We start from the raw sequence: 16,983 nt of genomic DNA on the forward strand, positions 1-16,983 counted from the left end.
GAAATTAGTTCTCAAGGAATTTAGGGATTCCATCATCTACAGTCCATAATATAATCAGAAGATTCAGAGAATCTGGAGAACTTTCTACACGTAAGCGGCAAGGCTGAAAACCAACATTGAATGCCCGTGACCTTCGATCCCACAGGCAGCACTGCATTAAAAACCAACATCATTGTGTAAAGGATCGCACCGCATGGGCTCTTGAACACTTCAGAAAACCACTGTCAGTTAACACAGTTTGTCGCTACATCTACAAGTGCAAGTTAAAACTCTACCAAGCAGAGCAAAAGCCATACATCAACAACATCCAGAAATATCGCCGCCTTCTCTGGGCCCGAGCTCATTTGAAATGGACAGACGCAAAGTGGAAAAGTGTGCTGTGGTCTGATGAGTCCACATTTCAAATTGTTTTTGGAAATCATGGACGTTGTGTCCTCCGGACAAAAGAGGAAAAAGACCATCCAGATTGTTACCAGCACAAAGTTCAAAAGCCAGCATCTGTGATGGTATGGGGGTGTGTTGTGTGTTACACATCTGTGATGGCACCATCAATGCTGAAAGGTGCATCCAGGTTTTGGAGCAACACATGCTGCCATCAAAGCAACGTCTTTTTCAGGGACGTCCCTGCTTATTTCAGCAAGACAATGCCAAGCCACATTCTGCACGTGTTACAACAGCATGGCTTTGTAGTAAAAGAGTGCGGGTACGAGACTGGCCTGCATGCAGTCCAGACCTGTTGCCCATTGAAAATGTGTGGCACATTATGAAGCACAAAATACGATAACTGAGACCCCGGACTGTTAAACAACTGAAGTTGTACATCAAGCAAGAATAGGAAAGAATTCCACCTACAAAGCTTCAACAATTAGTGTCCTCAGTTCCCAAATGCTTATTGAGTGTTGTTAGAAGGAAAGGTGATGTAACACAGTGGTAAACATACCACTGTCCCAGCTTTTTTGAAGAGTGTTGCAGGCATCGATTTCAAAATGAGCAAATATTTGCACAAAAACAATAAAGTTTAACAGTTTGAACATTAAATATCTTGTCTTTGTGGTGTATTCAATTGAATATAGGTTGAAGAGGATTTGCAAATCATTGTTTTTATTTACATTTTACACAACGTCCCAACTTCATTGGCATTGGGGTTGTAAGTGTTGTTTAGTCCCCTCAAGCAGTACCAAAAACTTGCGTGGCCAGCGGACTAAAAGTTCCAATTATGGTATTGTAATTATTGTAATTCCTAAATGATTAATGGAATATGTTTTGTCAAAGTCTTGAATTAAAGCTAAAACTGAACACCACAAGAACATTTTCACTGTTTCATTTCAAATTGATTGCAGCAGTGTACAGAGGCTAAATTACAAAAAATAGTGTCACCATCCAAATATCTATGTACCCAATAGTTTTAATTCATTAGTTGTTGAAAGTACTAAAACACAGTGTTTGTTTCCACAGAGATCTTACCATGTGATGGCAATATGACCAAGTGTGGCAATGGATGCCTTGTAACAGATGAGGGCGCTGTCTGCCTGTGTCCTCAGGGGTCCATATTAAGGGAGGACGGACAAGCCTGTACTGGTACAGAAATGTTTCATTGTTTTATGACTCTGAACATCAAATTATGTTCTGTAATTAACTTGTCACTAAACCCATGAGAGTATTCAGAGAAAGTGTCAGTGCACATTTACCACATTATCAGTCAATGTGAGAAATTATTCAGGTGATGAAGTTATCACATTTCCGCTTACCAGAATGATTAAAAGCTGTTTCATGAAGGTTAACTTAAACTGGTTTAAAAAAAAAGAAAAAAAAAAAAAAAGTATTTGTCATTGCTTCACTCTAAGAAATGAAATGCTATAGTTACTTAATTTACTTAAGTCAACCAATTCTAGAATCCATTTTGATGGTTGTTTTCCGTTTTCTTCCACACGTCTCTGGTTTTTTTTGTCCATTTTAAAGCATTTTAGATCATTATAGATGAACAGCCTATAATTTTTGCACCTGCGTATAAGTTTTCCCCTCTCCAATCAACTTTTTAATCAAACTACACTGTTCTTCTAAACAATGTCTTGAACGTCCCATTTTCCTCAGGCTTTCAAAGAGAAAAGCATGTTCAACAGGTGCTGGCTTCATCCTTAAATAGGGGACACCTGATTCACACCTGTTTGTTCCACAAAATTGATGAACTCACTGACTGAATGCCACACTACTATTATTGTGAACACCCCCTTTTCTACTTTTTTTTTTTAGTAATAGCCCTATTTCATAGCCTTAAGAGTGTGCATATCATGAATGCTTGGTCGTGTTGGATTTGTGAGAATCTACTGGTACCTTGTTTCCCATTTAACAATAAGAAACATACTCAAAACCTGGATTAATCTTTTTAGTCACATAACACTACTATTATTCTGAACACTACTGTATGTATCAAACCATGTCTCTGCAAAATTAGGTTATTTCACCACAAAACACAATTGTATTGATATTTTACACATATCTGCCCACTATACCTCATATAATGCAGAACATTGCATACAGTGCACCTGGAAAGTATTCATAGAACTTCTCTTTTTCCACAGCATGTTACAGCAGCCTTATTCCAAAATGGTGCAAATTAATTTTTCCCCTCAAAATTCTACTCACAACACCCCATAATTACAACAAAAGTAAGAAGAAAGTATGAAGTTTTTTTTATTATTATTATTCAAGTTTATTAAAAATAATAAAAAAAAAAACCCTAAGAAATCACATGTACACAAGTATTCACACCTTTTGCTCAATACTTTATTGATGCACCTTTGGCAGCAATTACAGTCTCAAGTCTTCTTGAATACGATGTCACAACGCTGGTGCACCGATCTTTGGGCAGTTGTGCCCATTCTTCTTTGCAGCACCTCTCAAGCTCCATCAGGTTGGATGTGGAGCGTTGGTGCACAGCCATTTTCAGATCTTCAATCGGATTCAGGTCTGGACTCTGGCTGGGTGACTCAAGAACATTCACAGAGTTATCCTGAAGACACTCCTTTGATATACTGGCTGTGTGTCTGTGTAGGCTCTCAGTTGTCCAGGTGGTTTCCATAGTAGAGAAGCTTGAATCTTCAACTGGACTGGGTTGCTTGACGTGAGCCAGGAAACCAGAAGCCAACAAAAGCTGGAGTTTTTTTATCCCAGCTTTTGGATAAAAAAAACTCCAGCTTTTGTTGGCTTCTGGTTTATTCTTCTCTACAAGAGTCAAAACAGAAGTCAGACTACCAGAGCAAGAATTTTAGCTGAGGAAGCTTCTGTGATTTGAAGCGACACGTCCTCACGTCAAGCAACCCAGTCCAGTCGAAGATTCAAGCTTCTCTACTACTGGCTGTGTGCTTAGGGTCACTGTCCTGCTGAAAGATGAACCGTCGCCCCAGTCTGAGGTCAAGAGTGCTCTAGAGCAGGTTTTCATCCAGGATGTCTCTGTACATTGCTGCATTCATCTTTCCCTAAATCCTGACTAGTCTCCCAGTTCCTGCTGCTGAAAAACATCCCCACAGTATGATGCTGCCACCACCATGCTTCACTGTAGGGATGGTGCCTGGTTTCCTCCAAAGCCTGGCATTCACACCAATCTTTGTCTCATCAGACCAGAGAATTTTGTTTATCATGGTCAGAGTCCTTCAGGTGGCTTTTGGCAAATTGCAGGTGGGCTGCCATGTGCCTTTTACTAAGGAGTGGCTTCCATCTGGCCACTCTACCATACAAGCCTGACTGGTGGATTGCTGCAGAGATGGTTGTCCTTCTGGAAGGTTCTCCTCTCTCCACAGAGGAATGCTGGAGCTCTGACAGAGTGACCATCGTGTTCTTGGTCACCTCCCTGACTAAGGCCCTTCTTCCACGATTGCTCAGTTTAGACGGGCGGCCAGCTCTAGGAAGAGTCCCGTTGGATGTGAACGTCTTCCATTTAAGGATGATGGAGACCACTGTGCTCATTGGGACCTTCAAAGCAGCAGAAATGTTTCTGTACCCTTCTCTAGATTTGTGCTTCAAGACAATCCTGTCTCAGAGGTCTACAGACAATTCCTTTGACTTCATGTTTTGTTTGTGATCTGACATGCACTGTCAACTGTGGGACCTTATATGTAGACAGGTGTGTGTCTTTCCAAATCATATCCAATCAACTGAATTTACCCCAGATGGACTTCAGTTAAACTGTACAAACATCCCAAGGATGATGATCAGTGGAAACAGGAGGCACCTGAGCTCAATTTTGAGTTTCATGGCAAAGGCTGTGAATACTTATGTACATGTGATTTCTTAGTTTTTTCTTCTTTCTATTTATTTTTAATAAATTTACAAAAACCTCAAAACATTTTTTTCACATTATCATTATGGGGTATGGTGTGTAAAAAAAATAATTTACTCCATTTTGGAATAAGGCTGTAACATAAAATGTGGAAACAGTGACGTGCTGTGAATAATTTCTGGATGCACTGTATTCACCGTTTACCAAAACATAGAAAAATGACACTTTGAACATAAAGTGCAAGATCCCCTAAAACCAGAGCTGAAAAATATCCTTTTGCTGTCCTGAAAAAAGTTGAATGCAAAAGCTGGAGTATCCCTGGTTAAACTGCACAATTTCTTTGAACGACATGCATCCAAATAATTTTAGTGATATGCATTTTAAATTCTGTTCTTTTATCCCAAAGTGATAACAAATCTCAACAAAATGATCTAAATTAAATAAAACAAAACACCAAACCTAAAACAATAGATTGGTAAATATGTTTAATATGCGTGATGAATGTACACAGTTACTATTAAAAAAAATTCAGTTGCAGAAATGCCATGAAGTTCAAGCTGTTAAAATGAGTCAATTAAGAGGAGTTGGCCTGAAAAAAAGATGAACAAGCAGAACTGTGCTGAAAAACGATGAGTCGTTGTTAGAAGAAGAAGCCTGTTTGTCATACGTGGAATAAAACCTCATCTGTTCCGATGAGTAATTGTGGGTTTTGTCTGTTTCAGGCTGCTCGTCTGCAGACAGAGGGGGCTGCAGTCAGCTCTGCACGCCTGTCACGTCCAGCAGTTGGCAGTGTGGTTGCCTGCCTGGTTACCAGCTCCAGCAAGATGGCAAGTGCTGCATGGCCACTGGTGAGTCAGACTTCTGCTAAGCCAACATCTAAACCCGCGCAGATGAACACATAATCCTCATCTCGCTCACTGTGCCCCCAACAAAGACTGTAAACAAAGACGGATCTCCTCCCCATGCAATCACACTGTGCAAGAAAAGTGAAGCCGACATCAAGCCCACAGTGAAGCTGCCACGTTTTTCTCCATTGTCACATTGCAAAAACACAACCTGCAAAAGCGTGTGTGTGCATTGGAACAGTTATCCAAACTCGCAGTTCCGCTCAGATAATGCACATCTTCACTACGGTGATAATTAACATCACATTTAAACAAGGGTACTACTGTATGCCAGTCTTGATGATGTCACATGGCCAATTCTTTGAACTACCAAGAAAGTGATAAATTCAATTCCATTAATTTATACAGTCCAAAATGTGACCACAAGCCACCTCAAGGGGTTTTATACACCAGTAAAGTCGAAACTTTTCCGACCCCCGCGACGAGCAAGCACACTGACGACAGTGGTACGAAAAACTCCCTCAGTGTTTTTTTTCCTGCTTATTTATTATTTTAAATATAGGAAGATGATATAGAAGGTGATTCCTGGGTACCCCTCCAAGGCTTTGTTTAAGGGGAGTATGAGAAATTCAATTACTTTAAAACACCCACTCTGTAACTGACTGTGAAATAACTAATGTAAAACTCAACAACACATGAATTAATAAACCACAGTTGTGCTACCTTGTTCAAAACCTACAACTTGTTCCGTGACAGTGGGTCCTGACAGTCCCTGGGCTTCCCATGTCACTGTGTGGCTGTGAGATCTGCAATCTAATGAGTAATGTAAGGCGACGAGTGGGTGTCTTTGGTACCAACTCTCTTTAAACACTTAGGCCATGTGGAATAACTGATCCAGTGTGCAGGTGCCTCAGTGTTGAGGACCACAGTGGCTGGAGAAGGCAAAGGGAACGCATACATATCACCTCGTTGTGACAGGAGTGGCTACGTTCAGGAGGTGAGGATGGACTGGTTGTCTGATTGGGTTGATGTGATCCAGAACCCAGGACTCTTACGTAGCATGGTGAATGCATGGCAGCAGTGCACGCTCCCAGACTAAACCTGGCAGTTGCCTCTGTGGAAGATGTGACCGACTGGCACATCTTTTAACATCACATCAACTTAAAAGAAAAAAAAAAAAAAATATATATATATATATATATATATATATACCGTATTTTCCGGACTATAAGTCGCACTTTGTTACATGTTTTGGCAGGGGGTGCGACCTATACTCCAGAGCGACTTATAAATGAAAAATATACCGGTAGATTCTCAATTAATTTACCGTAATAAAACAATTTTACGTGACAGAGTCGCTCTATGTTTTAAAATGGCCGGAAATGCAATGCATCATGGGCACTGTAGTATGGCAGCCGTCCTATAGGTCACGCTGGTCGCGATAACCAATCAGAGAACAGAACATTGGACGCGTATTCCTCACTTCACCCAGACAATGATTGTGAAACAGCGTGTGAAGCAGACGAATACGGTGCTTATTCCGGGAGGGCTAACAAAACAGCTTCAACCCTTGAATATCAGTGTGAGCAGAGTTGATGCTCAGAGCTGTGTGGGAGCACTGGGTGAGCGACGGCAGAGGATTAGAATCTGCACTTGGAAGGAGCTGGCTTCGACACCACAGGGAGGTCATGAGCTGCGCAGGTAGGTGCTGCATGGTTCGGCTCGCAATGTGGTCCGCAAAATGCAAACATATCCATAGGTAAAATGCAGCTCACGAGAGGGCGCTCAAGGCTTGTGTGACTGTTCCTGCGACTTCTGACTACCATAGAAAAATTAAAATTTCAACATTACTGATAACAAGACAATGGAGAAGGCCAGAAAAAAATGCCACCAAAAAGAAAAGCATACTCTGCAGATTACAAGTTGCGACTGGTGAAATATGCATCCGAAAACAGTAATCGAGCAGCAGAGAGAGAGTTTGGAGTGAGTGAGAAACTTGAGGAAAGCGGAGGTTACTCTAACCACCATGAAAAAAACAAAAAAAGCTAATCGCAGGCTAAAACCTAGAGGAGCGAGTCCGCACATGGGTGCTCGAACAATGTGCAGATATTATCATCATAATATCATAATATTATCATCTGAACTTTCATGTTAAGTTAACATACCTGTATGTCCATGCGACTTATACTCCAGTGCGACTTATCTATGGTTTATTTTTCTTTATAATGGATAAAGTGGCTGGTGCGACTTATACTCCGGTGCGACTTATAGTCCGGAAAATACGGTATATATATATATATATATATATATAGTTAGCAGAATAGCGTATATTGAGGCACCTGCAGATCATATGAAATTTCAGGACAACTTTCAGAAAAACAAAACGTATCTTACGTGAATACATATTTTCATAAGGTCACATTTTGGCTTTAGGATTTTTTTTCTTTGAGTTGTTCAATTCCATTTTTTTTTAAGCCACTGATTGTTTCCATAAACATAGCCTGTATAATACACACAAGGTACACAAACGATAAAACACTATTATTACTCTCCAGGACAGGAGCCTTATCTACTTGTTGCCGATCTAGTGGATGTACGACGAGTTAACCCTGATGGCACCAAGGATCAAATCCTTGTGGAGGAGCCCAGAGGAGCATTCATAGCTTTGGACTATGACCTTGTCCAAAACCATGTAAGATGAAGTCCTGCATCTTTTAGTATGATTTAAATTCAGTATGGAGGACCTTGAAACAAGCTGCTTGCAGTGTGCAGAAGCTGTTTTGGTGCAGACCTACAGTGACACCTCGTGGACACATGCTGTTATTGTCACAGCGCTGGTGTATTTTTTTATATAGATATATAAATTAATTTTTACATATTGAAAGGTTGGGATGTAAAACAAAAAACATGCATTAAAAATGTTCATCTTTGTCATTTTTCAAGTGAATTTTTTGCTATAGTGTTTACTGTGGATAAGGTTAATATGTAAAACCAAAAGACAAATGGACAGCAGCTTTATTAGGTACCTTTTTTTCTGCTCGTGTTATGCATTTTCAAGGTGTACTTTGCAAGTACTTTCCAGAAGACAATTGAACGGACTGATCTGAATGGTGGGCCAAGAGAAGTTCTGGTCTCACAGGGTTTGGGCTCTCCAGAAGGACTGGCAGTGGACTGGGTCCACCGAAGGATGTACTGGACAGATTCAAGGTGTGCAGTGTTCGGTTTAACATTGTGTTTTCTGAGTAGGAGAACAAGTGATTTGACTTTTTAATGCTCTTTTTTGAAACTCTCACAAAATCTGATATTTAAAAGACAACACGAGGACTTTTGGTCCTGGCATTTTTGTGAAATTTAAAGAGAAGCTTGACATTTTTTCCAACCAAGGCTGTACTTTTCTTTATGTTTTGGGGGTCATCTTTTCGCTTGGAACAACAAGGAACTTAACTAGACAGGGCAATAGAACTCAGAGTAAACTACTGGGGCTTACACAACGATCGTGTCCTTAGCAGTCAACTTGTAATGCCCCATTGGACACATTTACCTCTGGATAAAAATGTTTTGCACAACCAAACACAAGAAGCTCTTTATTCTGAGTTCTTATTGCCCTGGACTGGCTGTCCATCTGTGTGGTTGCCAACCAGGACCAAAAGAGGGTCTGTGGTATTGTGGATGTAGCAAAGAGACTTGACTGGACTTTTTGCACTGTCCAATAACATTAATTAGCAGATGAGCTTCTGCTTGCTAACAGAAGTGTTTGTGTTATATATATATATATATATATATATATATACACACACACACACTCAACAAAAATATAAACGCAACACTTTTGGTTTTGCTCCCATTTTGTATGAGATGAACTCAAAGATCTAAAACTTTTTCCACATGCACAATATCACCATTTCCCTCAAATATTGTTCACAAACCAGTCTAAATCTGTGATAGTGAGCACCTCTCCTTTGCTGAGATAATCCATCCCACCTCACAGGTGTGCCATACCAAGATGCTGATTAGACACCATGATTAGTGCACATGTGTGCCTTAGACTGCCCACAATAAAAGGCCACTCTGAAAGGTGCAGTTTTATCACACAGCACAATGCCACAGATGTCGCAAGATTTGAGGGAGCATGCAATTAGCATGCTGACAGTAGGAATGTCAACCAGAGCTGTTGCTTGTGTATTGAATGTTCATTTCTCTACCATAAGCCGTCTCCAAAGGTGTTTCAGAGAATTTGGCAGTACATCCAACCAGCCTCACAACCGCAGACCACGTGTAACCACACCAGCCCAGGACCTCCACATCCAGCATGTTCACCTCCAAGATCGTCTGAGACCAGCCACTCGGACAGCTGCTGAAACAATCGGTTTGCATAACCAACGAATTTCTGCACAAATTTCTGTCAGAAACCGTCTCAGGGAAGCTCATCTGCATGCTCGTCGTCCTCATCGAGGTCTCGACCTGACTCCAGTTCGTCGTCGTAACCGACTTGAGTGGGCAAATGCTCACATTCGCTGGTGTTTGGCACGTTGGAGAGGTGTTCTCTTCACGGATGAATCCCGGTTCACACTGTTCAGGGCAGATGGCAGACAGTGTGTGTGGTATCGTGTGGGTGAGCGATTTTCTGATGTCAATGTTGTGGATCAAGTGGCCCATGGTGGCGGTGGGGTTATGGTATGGGCAGGCATCTGTTATGGACGAAGAACACAGGTGCATTTTATTGATGGCATTTTGAATGCACAGAGATACCGTGATGAGATCCTGAGGCCCATTGTTGTGCCATACATCCAAGAACATCACCTCATGTTGCAGCAGGATAATGCACGGCCCCATGTCGCAAGGATCTGGACACAAGTCTTGGAAGCTGAAAATGTCCCAGTTCTTGCAAGGCCGGCATACTCACCGGACATGTCACCCATTGAGCATGTTTGGGATGCTCTAGACCGGCGTATACGACAGCGTGTACCAGTTCCTGCCAATATCCAGCAACTTCGCACAGCCATTGAAGAGGAGTGGAACAACATTCCACAGGCCACAATTGACAACCTGATCAACTCTATGCGAAGGAGATGTGTTGCACTGCATGAGGCAAATGGTGGTCACACCAGAGATACTGACTGGTATCCCCCCCCCAATAAACAAAACTGTACCTTTCAGAGTGGCCTTTTATTGTGGACAGTCTAAGGCACACCTGTGCACTAATCATGGTGTCTAATCAGCATCTTGATATGGCACACCTGTGAGGTGGGATGGATTATCTCAGCAAAGGAGAAGTGCTCACTATCACAGATTTAGACTGGTTTGTGAACAATATTTGAGGGAAATGGTGATATTGTGTATGTGGAAAAAGTTTTAGATCTTTGAGTTCATCTCATACAAAATGGGAGCAAAACCAAAAGTGTTGCGTTTATATTTTTGTTGAGTGTGTATATATATATATTTGTCCTGAGTGAAAAAACGATGCCCAAAACATCTCATAATAGAGGCTATGCTGAAAAATGTTGAATTTTTTTTCTTTTAAGCAGTTGTTACCTTCTAGTGGTACTGTGTTTGCACTTTTGGATACTTTTGTCTTCCAGTCAGTCAAGGATTGACTGCAGTACCACAGGTGGACTAAAGAGGGAAACTATTGTCAGCAAAGGGCTGCAAAAACCAAGAGGAATCACTGTTCACCCGCTGGCAAAGTGAGTAACTCTGTTGCTTATATTTCAGAAAATAAACGATTCTTTAAAAGAAAAAAAAATCCTATTAAAAGGTCACATGGGGTTGGAACCTGTACCAATGGTCACTGTGTTAGAAGCAGAGTAGATATTAGTAAAGTGTTTATAACATGCATTTCACCAAGCCTGTGACTAGAAGATTCTCTACTGTGGACCACAAGTGAAACCAGAACTTATTTAGGTCAAACAGGGCAATGGTGTGGTTTCTCTTTGAAACCAGCTCTTACAATTCGCCTAAAAGAAACCAGTCATTTTAAATAAATATCTGATGTAGCTTTTTGAACCTCAATATCTTCTTTTCATTTTAATCTCAATCTTCAATGTCATATAATTGAAAAATGACACCACAGTTAAATCATAGGTTTTTTTTTAAATATATAAATTCCAAAGCAGGTTTTTGTACATCTTCGTGCATATTTAGTGTTGGAGTCTTAAATATAACCTTCACTTACAATAAACAATGCTTTGATGTGGCAGAAGTGTGACATTTATGAAAATAAAAAGCACTGAGAATCTTACTCTGACATGAGGACATGCTCATTTAAACTTCTCTTCTTTTGAACTTTTTAAGGAAGATCTACTGGACTGACATAGGTGTCCAGCCTGTGGTGGAAACTGCCTCCCTGGAAGGTAAAGACCGTGTGGTCATTGCTAGAGCCAACCTCAAGTCACCCAGCGGCCTGACCATAGATTTCACAGAAGATCGTCTGTTCTGGTGTGACCAGAGTACAGGGCGGGTGGAGACCACTGCCCTGGATGGCTCAGACCGTCGGATCCTCTTAGAGAACCAAGTAGGTGAGGCTGGTGTGGTGCATACGCATGTGGATACACACACACAGAGAGGCGCTGGACAGACAAAAACATAATAAAAATACCCCCATGAATAAATAAAATCTAATCATGATATTGGTGGTTAGTATTTTTGCTTCAACACCAGAAGGTCTTGAGGTCGGTTTCACCCATACCCAGTTCCTTTCCGTTTGGAGTTTGCATGTTCTCCCCGTGTCTGTGTGGGTTTGTCCCAGCATTTCGGTTTCTTACGCATTAGGTTCTGCTCCTATCTCTGCCTCTGACCGAGGCTCCATGTCTAAATCTGGAGTTGGTCCCTGGACACTGGACTGTGGCCACTCACTGCTGCTGCTGGTTAATTGTGTCCATATCGGTTTGGCTCTAATGTACAACAACGACAAAACAAGGCCTTCCCTTCTTCCCAGAACAGCAGTTTGTTGATGTTGACCAAAACCCAGCAAGTTTCCCATTTAACTGATGCAACCAGAACATGAGCCCAAAAAATGTCAACCAATGCTGGTACCACCTCGTTTCTGCTTCAAACTGCACTCCAGTCATCATCTGTCTCAGCGACAGATATCTGAAGCTTTTGTACAACAATAATTTCCACATAAATTCAGCATTATTTCATCATAAAAGGCGGGGGAGCGATCAGAGCGTGACATCAGCGCGTCCGAGTCTGACTCTCTGAGTCTGACTCTCTACACCCAAAGCGATCAAAGGGAATAATGTGATTATTAACCATCAGATGACAAAGTAAAAGCTCTTAAATCATTCTAAAGTCAGTTTTAAGCAGAAACACGGCAATAATTGGTGAATCGCTGCTGACACTCTGAAATGACGCATACGCAGTGAAGGCAGGGGGGAGCGATATTTAGGGGGGAGACCGTTCGGTTGGCAACACCGGTTTTCGAAACAGTCCAGTACATCACAGTTTTTCTATTTTTAACTCCACACCACCACTTCAGATTCAAAACGAAGCCACCAAGACGCACTTTCAGACTTTCATCTTTAATTCGAGGGGATTAACAAAAATATTGCATTAACTACATGGGAATTAAAGCCATTTATATGCACGATCATTTCATTTTCAGAGTCCGTGAGCAATTAAAAAAGTGTGCTCAACCAATCAAGAGCTAACAGAGACGCAAAAGGAGCTAATCAGCCTTTGGCAGAGAAGAAAAATATGCAGGTTATGGCTCCTGAGCAAAATAATTTTTAGTCAAACCAAACAAAGATTAACTTGGAGCAGAATGATGTGAGGAGAAGAAAAAGAACAGTCCGTCATCAGAAATATATCACATCATCTGTTAAGCACGGTGGAGGCAGTGTTATGGTTAGGGCATGTACCGCTGCCAGAAGAACTGGGTCACGGGTGTTTATTGATGACGTGAGTGCTGATGAATTCCGAAGCGTATGTATGTAAACGAGGGAGGCCGAGCAGCCACAGACTGTTCCGTTATCAGCCAGGATTATTTGTGCCATCACACTGATGAATGGTTATGGTATGAGCTAATCAGATGATTCAGCGTCTTCATGCATGTCACTGAGTCACCGTGTAATTGTACATGTAAGATCGGGCAGTCATTCAGTCTAAACCAATGACTGACTTATGTGCATTTTTCAAGAATGTTCTTTCCTTTTGCATGTTGAAATGTCAGCATTGTTGTCATTTGGCCATACACTCAATGGCATACTAAGGAACCATGTCCCCATAGCGTTTTTTTGTTTTTGTTTTTTTTAAATGGGTGCCAGTGTCTTTTTTTCCAGTTGCTCTAAATGAGAACGGTGCATACGAGGTCTGTCCGTAAAGTATCGTACCTTTTTATTTTTTTCAAAAACTATATGGATTTCATTCATATGTTTTTACGTCAGACATGCTTGAACCCTCGTGCGCATGCGTGAGTTTTTCCACGCCTGTCGGTGACGTCATTCGCCTGTGAGCACACCTTGTGGAAGGAGTGGTCCCGCCCCCCTCGTCGGATTTTCATTGTCTGGAAATGGCGGAATGAAAAGGACTTTTTTTCCATCAGATTTTTTTCAGAAGCTGTTAGAGACTGGCACCTGGAAACCATTTGAAAAATTTATCTGGCTTTCAGTGAAAATTTTACGGGCTTCACAGAGAATAAGGACTTTAACTACAGGTTTAAGGACCCCTTTAAAGGACGGTCGGTGCGCCGCGCTGCGAGCTGCGACGACGCGGCACAAACCACTGGATCATTTCTAAGCTGATGGCTCTGTGGATACGAGACCGTCGTGTGCTCTTTCTCTGGTTATCACAAGACCTGGACATCAGCCATTTTCCGGCAGATTTCACTTTTAACAAGAGATTTTGTCATGGAAAGCCGCGCGGAGGCTTCGCGCGTCACGACCGATTCGCTGATGAAGCGAGACAAAGGAACACCTCCGTTTCGGCGTGTTAGAGGACAAGTTGGGACATGTCTATCTCGGCTTTCAGTGCTTACCAGTCGAGTGAGTATAAAAGAACTTGTGGAGAGCTGGACATGTCCCAACTTGTCCTCTAACACGCCGAAACGGAGGTGTTCCTTTGTCTCGCTTCATCAGCGAATCGGTCGTGACGCGCAAAGCCTCCGCGCGGCTTTCCATGACAAAATCTCTTGTTAAAAGTGAAATCTGCCAGAAAATGGCTGATGTCCAGGTCTTGTGATAACCAGAGAAAGAGCACACGACGGTCTCGTATCCACAGAGCCATCAGCTTAGAAATGATCCAGTGGTTTGTGCCGCGTCGTCGCAGCTCGCAGCGCGGCGCACCGACCGTCCTTTAAAGGGGTCCTTAAACCTGTAGTTAAAGTCCTTATTCTCTGTGAAGCCCGTAAAATTTTCACTGAAAGCCAGATAAATTTTTCGAATGGCTTCCAGGTGCCAGTCTCTAACAGCTTCTGAAAAAATTCTGATGGAAAAAAGTCCTTTTCATTCCGCCATTTCCAGACAATGAAAATCCGACGAGGGGGCGGGACCACTCCTTCCACAAGGCGTGCTCACAGGCGAATGACGTCACCGACAGGCGTGGAAAAACTCACGCATGCGCACGAGGGTTCAAGCATGTCTGACGTAAAAACATATGAATGAAATCCATATAGTTTTTGAAAAAAATAAAAAGGTACGATACTTTACGGACAGACCTCGTATGTGGATGCAATCAGCTGCTGCCATAGAAACACATCCAGTGTCTTTGTTCAGAGCAGACCAGTCATTCTGTGTGCCAGCTCCAAACGTTTTAACGTTGATAGGGGAGGTGATGGTCTAGTGGTTAAGGTGTTGGGCTTGAGACGAGAAGATCCTGGGCTCAAATCCCTGCCTGACTGGAAAATCACTAAGGGCCCTTGGGCAAGGTGCGCCTTGTATGGCAGCACCCTGACATCGGGGTGAATGTGAGGCATTATTGTAAAGCGCTTTGAGCGTCTGATGCAGATGGAAAAGCGCTATATAAATGCAGTCCAATAATCCCTGTACTTTTCAGAAAGACACCGTATCATCATTGTTGCGGCTTTTCATGCAAACAGGAGGACAGGTTTATTTTTGCTGCTTTGTCACTCAAATCTATCACAAAAAAAGCTTATCTGTGATAGGAGATGGGGCAGATACTTGGTTCTTGCTGAGGGTGAGTACTTTTAAATCAATATACATTAGAAGCTGTTTATTGCTGTCACAGAAACAAATCCCACAAGGAGCTCTGCCCACTGAAAATGCTGAAACTACTGGGACGAGGCTAAATATCATTCATGTTTCCAATGAGCTGAAATCCCCTTTGTCACTATTAAACAGTCTGTGTTTACAGCTCTCACCTGGGATTAGTCAGCAGCAGATGGTGTTTCTGCACACTTCTCCATCTCCAACTCCCATCTTCCTTTCCTGCATTCTGATTGGTCCAGGGCGACCTTTTGACCTTGCAGTATTTGAAGACAGACTGTGGGTATCTGACTGGGACCAAAATCAGCTGAGGAGCTTCCACAAGCGGACAGGGAAGAAACTGCAACGTATCCACGGCAACATGATCCGACCAGCATCCGTTGTGGTGGTTCATCCTCTCGCTAAACCAGGTAGAGAGACGTAAACACGGGTTATGTTGTCATGCATTTGGTATTTTTAATATTAAAATAGATACACTGCCCTTCAAAATATGTGACACAAACATTTGTTGAAAGAAACATCCTGTACCAACAGAAAATGACAGAACCAGATTTTCAACCCAATAAAACCTACATTTTTATTCATATAAGTTTATATTTGACCTTTGGCCCCAATGACCTTGGCATCTGCCAAAACAAACCCTTTAAGGGTAATTCTGGGATTGACTATCATCCACACATCATTTTGCTGGAAATTTTCTCATATTTTGGAAACATGTATTTCATGAGAATTCAAGAAAAGAATTTTGTAACAATCTGGAAAGCGTGTTCAGTCACACACTCACAGATACAACACATGCTAAATATGTTCAGTAGTGGGGCGCCACAGCTAACCTACTGTTCATTTCGTCATAAAAGCACCAAATTTGACACACATGTTCTAACCAATTAACCAATGTTTATTTTCAGATGTTGAGGCATCCTGATGCTGACCTCTAAAGACCTACAGAGGTCAATGAAGAATTACACGGGGGTCAAAATGTATAAATGCTCCAGTCATATTGAAAGGTGTACCACATTATTTGTCTGATCATAACGATTCCAAAAAAAGTATAGTTTGGACTATCTATGACTGAATGTTACTGGGTAAAAACAGCAAAAATGTGTGTCAAAGGTCAATTTCAGTTTGTACAGGGGTCAAAAATTAAAGTTGCTCCAATTTTGGTAAAAAGTGATGTAAATTATTGGATGAGCTAATAGGATTAATAAATGGAATAGTTTTGACTCTAGTGAATGTTTGGTCTCCAAAGTAAAAGGTCAAACAAGGTCAACGTCCATTGGATTCTATGACAAGTGACATATGTTACCTTGTAACATAACTAAGCATGACAGATGGTGCAAACTACTCCTTTTAAAAACCCAATTAACTCAACCAATAATTTGCATCACATTAATTTTTGACCCCTATACAAACTAAAATTGACCCTTGACACGATTTTTGCTGTTTTTACCCTGTAACTCCACAACATATTTTCATTGATAGTCCAAACTATATCTTTTTGGAATCTTTATGATCAGACAAATAATGTGGTATATTTTCAATATGATTGGAGCACTTTTTAATATTAATTTTGACAGCTGCCATGGGTGATATATTGAAATTTCATGATAACTCAGTATCCAATTTATATGGCATAACTTTGCATATGAGTATATATGTACACAATTATGTTTTTATCACAAACTGGACAGTTATTATGTAC

General features: G+C 41.5%; 1 protein-coding gene across 1 annotated transcript in view; it reads left to right on the forward strand.

The window, feature by feature from the left end:
• The window catches only part of egf (epidermal growth factor), a 54,293-nt gene that overhangs the window by 19,554 nt on the left and 17,756 nt on the right, over positions 1-16,983 (forward strand). Inside the window, exons 7-13 of the mRNA XM_034180957.1 lie at positions 1,456-1,578; positions 4,999-5,124; positions 7,677-7,813; positions 8,180-8,328; positions 10,701-10,805; positions 11,413-11,636; positions 15,524-15,691. Coding sequence (XP_034036848.1) covers positions 1,456-1,578; positions 4,999-5,124; positions 7,677-7,813; positions 8,180-8,328; positions 10,701-10,805; positions 11,413-11,636; positions 15,524-15,691 — 1,032 coding nt within the window. The remainder of the gene's footprint in view (positions 1-1,455; positions 1,579-4,998; positions 5,125-7,676; positions 7,814-8,179; positions 8,329-10,700; positions 10,806-11,412; positions 11,637-15,523; positions 15,692-16,983) is intronic.

Source organism: Thalassophryne amazonica, chromosome 11, assembly GCF_902500255.1.
Source record: "Thalassophryne amazonica chromosome 11, fThaAma1.1, whole genome shotgun sequence".
NCBI classification, from domain to species: Eukaryota; Metazoa; Chordata; class Actinopteri; order Batrachoidiformes; family Batrachoididae; genus Thalassophryne; species Thalassophryne amazonica.